Source organism: Anomalospiza imberbis, chromosome 5 (genome assembly GCF_031753505.1).
Source record: "Anomalospiza imberbis isolate Cuckoo-Finch-1a 21T00152 chromosome 5, ASM3175350v1, whole genome shotgun sequence".
Lineage (NCBI taxonomy): Eukaryota > Metazoa > Chordata > Aves > Passeriformes > Viduidae > Anomalospiza > Anomalospiza imberbis.
This window is the reverse complement of record NC_089685.1, coordinates 44,325,652-44,334,529: the sequence shown is the minus strand read 5'-3', so window position 1 is coordinate 44,334,529 and position 8,878 is coordinate 44,325,652. Positions and strand designations below refer to the sequence as shown.

At 46.6% G+C, this 8,878-nt stretch overlaps 1 protein-coding gene across 1 annotated transcript; it reads right to left on the bottom strand.

Annotated features, from left to right (window-relative positions):
• Positions 1 to 1,298: 1,298 nt before the first annotated feature.
• Positions 1,299 to 3,173, bottom strand: SNRPF (small nuclear ribonucleoprotein polypeptide F). The gene is made up of 4 exons (XM_068192009.1): positions 3,045 to 3,173; positions 2,735 to 2,860; positions 2,297 to 2,361; positions 1,299 to 1,718 (listed from the first exon to the last, which is right to left on the bottom strand). Exons 1-4 carry the CDS (start codon positions 3,045 to 3,047, stop codon positions 1,652 to 1,654), a joined length of 261 nt encoding a protein of 86 aa, XP_068048110.1. The 5' UTR covers positions 3,048 to 3,173; the 3' UTR covers positions 1,299 to 1,651.
• Positions 3,174 to 8,878: the final 5,705 nt, after the last annotated feature.

Here is an 8,878-nt window from a genome sequence, read left to right as displayed (position 1 = left end):
CTCTCTCTGCAAGGCAGATACATTTTCTTTACCCTCAGGAAAGGAATTAAGCGCTGTGGCTGTACAGCACAACTACAGACAGACACCCTTCTGCAGATACGCCCATTGAACAGTTACATCCATCTCTGCACACAGAAGGGGTTCAGCATAAGCTTGGTCTTCCCAGTTTGAAAAGCTGAAACTTGGTGAGTTGTTATAGTGATGGCCCTATCTGCTGATTCAGCACTCAGATAATACACGACAAACTCACCTACAGTCCCACTTCCTCATGAAGAAGAGCAGCTTTCAGATCAGTGCCAGCCCATTGCAGACAAGGAATTGACTTAGATACTAAGGTGACAATCACAGCTGTTCCTCTTCCTATAATGACAGCACTGACTGTCAGTGGCAGCATGGGAAGGGCACTGTTCTCCATCAGGAAGTCCTTAACAAGACGTGCTGCATCACAAAACAGGTGAGACTTTTTTGCCTCTCATTCCTGCCACCACTCAGAACACTGTTCAGCTGTTCTGACGGTTCCTAGGCTCATTGCCAATTTTAAAGTACTCATTTATCCTTGTGATAGTACTGATTTTAGCTTAAATAGCTCTTTTCTCTTTCCCAATGGGACTGCTGGGAACTTCAGCAGAGCTGTGAAGTCTCCACACTGCCAAGAAGGGTCTGGTTTAAGCAATGAAACACCTGTGCAAGTACATCCGAAATGATTTTTCACTCTTTATGGAAACTTACATATGTAAATATTAAAGGAACACATGGATAGCTCCAGGGCTGACTTCCAACATGAGAAACAGGAAGGTATTTCTCTGCAGGATCTATCCTGACAGGCTGGTGTCCTTCCCACAGTTCACATAACCAGTGTTGTATCCTAACACAGCCCCGAGCACCCAGCACTGCCCACTCCAGTTATCTCTGAAAGGATATGTGATCCCAGGCAACAGGGCTGGAGATCTGCACTCCACATGCACCTAACTGCAGTCACAACCTGTGCAGCTTTTAGGCAGTACATCTTCCCAACATGCTGAGGAGGACCACAGTATCCTTTCCATTCCTCAGCAGAGACTCACAAAGCACGCTCCCACTCTACAGTCTCTTGTCTCAACTCTATTAATGCCACTGCAGTCTGTGGATCTCTACAGCTGCCCGGAGGCTTTTGTCTGTGTGGCTGTTGGCTGCTAAGTTGATATAAGTTTGTTCGTCCTTAATGACCACACAGCCACACTTCAAGCTTCCTGACTCAACGCAGGAGAATATTTCTGAGAGAAACTGGGGTATAACAGATCGCCACACTTCACTTGCAGTGAAATCTTCCCAGCTAATTCCAAATGTTTTATAAACAGGTTTAAAGATGAAATGTATTTAAATAGTCATGACATACATACTGTAAAATATAGATACTACCAAGTCTTCCTGTATTTCAGATGGGAAGATAACTTTTAAGGTATTTTTTTAAAACCTCGCTTTTCATTTCAATATTTTCAACTTTCAACTGAACCAATTACCTGTTGTTCCTCCAGCATTAGTTTTTCAGACACCAATAAAATATTAAAGACCTTTTAAAGGATTAATTTTCCCCATACTAAAACACAACAGAAATAAACATCTTACTACAAAAGTATGAAAAAAAAAGTTTATTTTCAGAAATACAAAACACCTATTCTCTCATTTCTCCGTCTTCTTCCTCTTCTTCCACACCTCTGATGTACAAAACATTATTGCACCTGTAAGTAGAACCAAGAGTTCCCTTAGCTATAAACATTATCATTTTCCCCACATAAAACAAGCTTTAAACATTTTTCTGCTTGAATGTAGCCTGGCAACAGCCAAATTCTACAGAACAAAATGCTGCTGTTGCCCTTGTACACCTTTTCCACACAGTACATTAAATTGTGCAACTTTATAAATATAATAACTGTTTGACAATGCTGTACAAAATTTTTACTTTAGGGTGAACTCTTACGGTCAAGTCGCATGCTTCCAAGCATGCAAAATGTTTCCAGTTGCATTGCACTAGTTTACAATGCCAAAGGATTCCCAGATACACAATATTGTGGAAAACAAAAGTATTTAGTTAGTCACCACAAAGGGGATAGTAAATACTTCCCTAAATATATTAAAAAAAATAACTATTCCTCCTCTAAGAAGGGACTTCAAAATAAAAGACACATTCATAGACTTCCTGTAAGAGCACACTTGGCATCTTAATTAGACAAGAAACAACATCCACCACCATAAGCTTTAATGCAAGTGGTGAGGCAATTTAGAGCCTTTCTCCACCATAAATAAATACCCCAATTACCTTATCAAAACTTCACCCAGGTGTCCAGACAACGCACCGTCTATGTACTCCTCTGTGTTTGCAAGCTTGAAAGGGAAATGAGAAAAAAAATCAGAAGGACGGCAATAAAAGCGGCTTCACAAAGCACATGACGGTTCTGCCCCAGCCCAGGGCTCGGCTACAGCGACCGGGAGTGGCCGAGCGGCCCCGCGCCCGCTCTGAACCGCAGCCCCACCGCCCGTCAGCCCAGCACGCAGCGACTGCGGGCGGGAAATGTCCTTCCTTAGGCATCATCTCCCTGCGAGCCCCCGCCGCGGGCAGAGACACCTCCCACTACACCAGGCTGCTCACAGCCCCATCCAGCCTGGCCTCGGACGCTCCCAGGGATGGGGCATCCACAATTTCGTCATCCACAACGCCGGGGGCCGGCACCGCCCCAGGCACGCCCCGGCCCCTCACCTGCATGTTCATGTAGCCGTCCACGGAGACGAGGTAGCCCTTGTACTCCATCCCCCACTTCAGCTTCACCATCACCGGCTTCCCCGTCAGCCCGTTCAGGAACGGCTTGGGGTTGAGGGGCAGGCTCTGGCGGGGGAAGCACACGGTCAACGCCACCCGCCTCCCGCTCCGCCTCGCCCAGCCGCCTGGGGCCGGGAACCAAGCGGCTCCCGCCCCACCCGGTTCCCGGGCCTCCCGGCTCTCCCGGCTCCCGGGCCGCCGTCTGGGGCCGGAAGCGGCCCGGCTCCCGCCCCTCCCGGCTGCCGCTCACCATGGCGGGAGAAGCGCGGGCCCACGCGGGAACCCCTCGTGCGCGCGGCGGGACAACGGGAGGCGATGGGAAGCGGCTCCGTTTCCCGTTCCGGGGGCGCCGCTCTCCCACCTCCGACCTCTCACCCGCGCCGCGCTCCCATAGGCTGCCGGGCCCTGACGCGCCGAGCCGCAGACGCGGCTGCCCATTGGCTCGCCGGTGCCGCGGTTCTGTCTCATTGGCCGATCAGTCACCCCCCACCCCCGTCCTAACCAATCGTTGTTGTCGCGAGTCTCGCCGCGCTCGCGCGGCCGTGGGCGGTGCGAGGTGTGAGCGCGTGCACCGTGCGCGTCCCCGCGCGCCGTGCCCGTGCCTGCGCCCGCGGCGCGTGCGGCTCCTCGCTGCGCTGCGCGGACGCGTCCCCGCGAGGTGGCAGCGCCTCACCGGCGCGGTGGCCGTGGCGCCGGGCGGGAGGGCTCTCACAGCCTCTCCTCGTGGTGCCGGTGAGCCCCGCGGGCGGCGAAACCTGGCGGCGTCCATCCGTCTGCGAAAAGAAATCCGCGGGCCAGCACCTTTTCGGGATTCCACGCGCAAGGATAGAAAATCTTAGAGGTTATCGGGCACATTAAGTGCAAATTCCCTGTCAGTGTCTTTTTATTCCCAGGCAAAGATGTTCTTGGATGTAGATAGAGTCGTGAAACATCAGTGCTAATTTATGTGTTAACCTTTGACAGGCAAATACGTTGCACCAACGCCTATACCGTTTACCCATTTGTCACATCCGCACTAATGTCTTCTGCTCTATGGATAAATCAATCGCATGCCACAATGTGTATTTCTGTTCCTGCATACAGCATATTCCCTTGGTCTTCAGTGTATTGGGTGCCGAATGTAGAAAACACACATTCAGGAAACGTAAGCTTTCAGTAACAGAACTATTATGGGTTGTGTGCACTACACCTTCCAAAAGTGACTCTAGTGCCCTGGTATTGAAAGTAAAACCATTCTTGCCTCCTCAGGTCTGCACGTATAAAGCTGTTGATGCAATAAGCCATCTTCTCCAGGTCCAGACTGTCCTTACACACCGTGAATGCGTAGCAGTGAAACAGATGGAATTGTAGTTCCTGCTCACTAGCATATATCACAAGTGCAGTTACAGAACCACAGAATTGTTAGGGCTGGAAGGGACCTCTGAAGATCATCCGGTCAACCTCCCTGCCAAGGCAGGGTCACCTGCAGCAGGTGATACAGGAACGTGTCCAGGTGGGTTTGGAATGTCTCCAGAAAGGGAAACTCCGCAACCTCCCTGGGCAGCATCTTCCAGTGCTCTGCCACTTCCAACATGAAGAAATTCTTCCTCGTGTTGAGGTGAAACTTCTTGAGACGATATCTAGATGCGCATTTGCATGACCATTAGAAATAAGTGTGATTTTATTTTAGGGTGTAGTGGATGGACAACAGAAACAACACCAAAATAATGCTAATTATCTTTCTGGTAGCAGGACTCACTATGGGCCAGCTAAAAGAGTAACTAATTTATAAGATTTTTTTGTAAGGAAGTCTGTGTTTAGACTATGCAGGAAAAATATGAACACAATGGGAAATGGTAAATATATAACATTTTTCATGCCATTTGCAGTACAGAATAGCTGATTTCACATGATACCATGTATGATGTTGCAGAATGTAATGAACTTGGAGCGAGTGTCTTGAATAAAATCATACTGTAAGAGCAATTTTTGCACTGTTCTGACAAGGATAAATATGTATGTCTGTGAATGGTAATATAAAAGGTTTGGTATGTTATCTGTAAACAGCACTAGTTATTTTTACATATGAAACCAATTTTGACCACAATGTCTCCTACTCATGTTGGGAAAACATTTTGTGTACCAAGAAATAGGAGCATTTAGATTTCTCTTTTAATACATTCTGTTCTTCAGGTGAGTAAATATTCCAGCCCTGTTGTTACAAAAAACAAGCATTTCCCAGGGTCATGGATCTCAGTGTAGAAGTCAGAGAGAGTGCTTGACTTCTACTTTCACAATTGGTCCATGAATTCACACGTCAGTAATCACTTCAGGTGGGGACTGGGTCTGCAGCAATTTTGTGCGGTGGTAGGGTAGGAAGGAGTACTGAAAGCACAGAATGTGTAACTACATCTGATGTAGTTAACTGAGTAAGTCAGTTAATCAGGAAACTAAATAGCTGATTTTATTTTTGGCCCTTGTGAGGAATTTGCTGTTTACCTTGTTGACTGAATCATTCTGACTCGGAGACAGTCTTCTAACGCTGATCTTTGGACCTTAAGCACAGGGGTGAAGTTCACCTTTTGTCCTCTTTGTATTTCCCATGTAATACGGGAAGTAATAATTTGCATTCTTTTCTGCATTTGGGTCAGGGTATTTAGGCTGTTGCTCAACAGGAAATGAACAGGAAAGAGTTGTTGTAATAAATTAATCCAAGCCTTAGCTCCTGGGTGGATGGATAGGATTTTCTCTTACAGCTCGGGGGGGAGGAATTTAACATAAATGCCTACACTCTGTTCCTAAGGAAACACGTCAAGCAGCTGGACATTCAAGGGCAGCAGCATTTCTGGTGGAGGGGCTGGTTAGATGGCGTTGTCTGTGTCGGTGCAATTGCTCACTGACATCACTAATGCACTGTGTTGCCATAAAACCAGGCTGAGAGGGCCCCTGTACCATCACACTGCTGAGAGAAACCTCGGTGGCCCAGAACTCCTTCCTGATTCAGCTGAGTTTGCTGGACAGGAACTCCCTGCAATGACCTGTTTCTGCCTGCCATAAACACATTAAGGAAACTTTCAGAGCTGCCTCATGTTCCAGTTTCTAGGCTGTACATTTAGTGACCATCCCACGCCTTTTCCTAGTGATATGCCAGTGTCAGTGGGGGTTTCCTCCACTGTATTCTTATTCCACATCACGGAAACTACTTCTGATACCACGCAGTCATGTCCACCAGAGCAGTAAGAGCATCAGCTTTGCCATCACCATGTCATGGGCACCAGTTGCAGTCAAAGAACTTAAAGCAGCCATGAAAGCTCAGCCCTGAACTGCAAGTGGGCAGAGCTGAGTTAACAAACTGGAAGCTGCATCAGAAGACAGCACCTTCAAAGGACAGGTTTGCATCAAGAAGGATCCAGTGTAGCAGCACAGAACTAGCCCTGCTGTGTGGCAGAGGAACTTCTGCTTCTGCTGGGTTCATAACTGACAAAGCCATGTAAGAACCTGTTGCTCTCCACATACAACCTGTCCCAGGTAAAGACATACCACCTTCCTTCCTCCCCCTTGCCAGACTCCCAGGCCAAGTCTGGTCTTTGAAACTGTTAGGTGATGTGATACCTCAGTCTAAGGTTGACAGTGGTTAAGTAGGCTTGTGCAAAGCAGTAGCTGATTCCTGACATGCTCTCTGTTCTAACTTCTTGGGGATGCAGTTGTTGTGACTCTTGTGCACTTAGGAGGATTTTGAAGCTCTGTGCACCCCAGGGGAGTTTTGCTGTTGTAGCAATGCTGTTAAAATATGAAGAGGACCTAGGACTCAGGCCAAGTATTGACATGAAGAACATCTATTTTTCCTTCAGGAATAGGCATAATGGAAGATTTTCCATTAGATATCATACTGGAATGAAAAATCAGATCTTGTCCACAATTTGTCTTTAGAGAGTATCATGTCTAAAAAATCTTTTTCAAAAAGTAACACAAGATTTTCTCTACATGCAGAAAATCTGTATCATTTATCAGCTCTTGGTAACTTGGGAACTGCTGTAGCAGTATTGTGTGGACTGCCAACAGCCCTCACCTGAGGTATAGTCCTGACTTTATGGGGCTTTGCCAGAGTAAAACAGTTTTGCTTCAAGCAGTATTTTTTCAGAATTGTCTTCCAGTGAAACACCTTTCCTCTCTGCTGATTGTCATTTTAATTACATTCCTCTCTGCTGATTACATTTTAATTATTTTGATCAAATCTCCATGTGAGGCTATAACCACCCACCACAGACCTTCACCACCGATTGTGACTGGGAGTCAGGAGGTAGTGACATCAGACTTAAGAAGAACAGGGGGCTGTAATTTCTCTCTGAGATTCTCATCAACAGAAGCAAAGCCACGCTGTGCTACAAGGGTGGATATACAGGATCCCAGTACTAGGAGACACAAAACTGGTTAGCCTGTTTCAGGCTTCATCCAAGCAACATGCCTTTTTCCACATGCTGGCAGACTTTCATCTCAGTGTAAGACTGTAGCCCAGAAGAGAGGCTCAATCTTGCTGAACAACACTTGGAAACAACCAAAGGGAAGGGCACAGGGGAACCACAAAAACCAGGAGACTTTCCATTGGCCCTGCATGCCTGGCAGTGGTTAGCAACAGTAATGTGAGGGAACACAAACAAAATGTAAAAGTCTGGGATGGACTTGCCCAGTAAGCAGGAAACCGTGCTGTGAATGACTCCCAGGGCAGGAGGTAGAGGTGAGACAGGGAAGATAGAAATTAAGGGTTTCTTCTTGGGTAGAGGATTTATGTGCAGTTTCAGATCAGTACAATGTCTTTTTTCTCCAATTATGTCAGTATAAAATGAGACTGAGGGTGGAGTTGGGGGGCAGGTATGTGCTAACAAAAGCCCAGATCTTTTGTCCACACCATCAAAGATCTGCCAGAGTGACTCTTCTGTGAAGCTGTCACAAGGCCAGGCTGTGCCAACAAGAAGGGGCATGGGATGGGTATTGTACAGAAATTATGGGCACATTAAAGCCTCCTTTTATCCATATTGAAAACCTTTATTTTTCTGTGCAAATAATGCTCATGCAAATTATGCAGCTACACTAAAGAGAGGCCCTTTAAAAATGTGTCTCTGAAAACACAGTCTCCTTTGCCAAGAAATAATGGGACTTCCTTAATTATCAGCTGTTATCGTCTGGGCTTAGCAAACTTTTGTTGCTGTATGTGCGGTTGCTTCTTTTATGCTTTGACATTAATGAATTGGAATTGAAATTATGTACTGAGGAAAACAAAGTGATCTGTACAAATAATAAAATGGCGTACTTGTGTGTCAACAAGAAGGAGATCAAGTATTGTGCAGAAAGAGTTTGGAAACTGTGCTTTCACACAAACATCTTAATAGATATTAATAACTGGCTCCAAATCACAGAAGTTGTTTAAGGGTTGGTGTTTTGAGAAATCTGCCTGATCAGAGCTCAGAAAGTCTGGCTAGTGTCAGAGGCTCTCTGTGTAAGGTGGCAAGCTCTGCCATATCAGAGGACCTCGTCTGTTGCCATTTTTAACAGTGAATCTTGTGAGGAGGGAGAAGAGAAAGGAGTTATTAGGCAACAGGCACATAGGTTGCCCTCACCATTTCAGAGAGAGAAGGAAACTAGCTGCATAGGAGAAAGTCAGAGACATAAATGATGCTGGGTTAAAAGGAGCAGCTAAATCTAGGATTCCTGAATTCCTTAGAAAACTCTGTCTGAGCCCAAGCAATATTCTGGACAGATGAGGCAGAGAAATTGGAGCCCAGTTCCCAGAGAAACCAACCTGAGTCATCAAGGCAGCTCCAGGGACGAATATGTCCGGACCTCCTTCCATTACACAGTGAGGCTTTAATGTGCCGTGCTTCTATTAATTTGGCCAGATACATCTACTCTTTTGATAGCCAGAAGGAAGAGTGATTTGGGGTTGGAGCATCTGCAAAGTCTACTAGGTTATTTGCACCCCTCCCAGGAAAGCCAGTGCTGGTCCTCAGGCAGCTGGGCCTGAGAGTCTCATTTTCAGGAAGGAGCTGCAGACAGAAAAAAAATCCCCAGCCTCCCATGCTCTGGAAATGTGCCAGAGATGACGTCTGC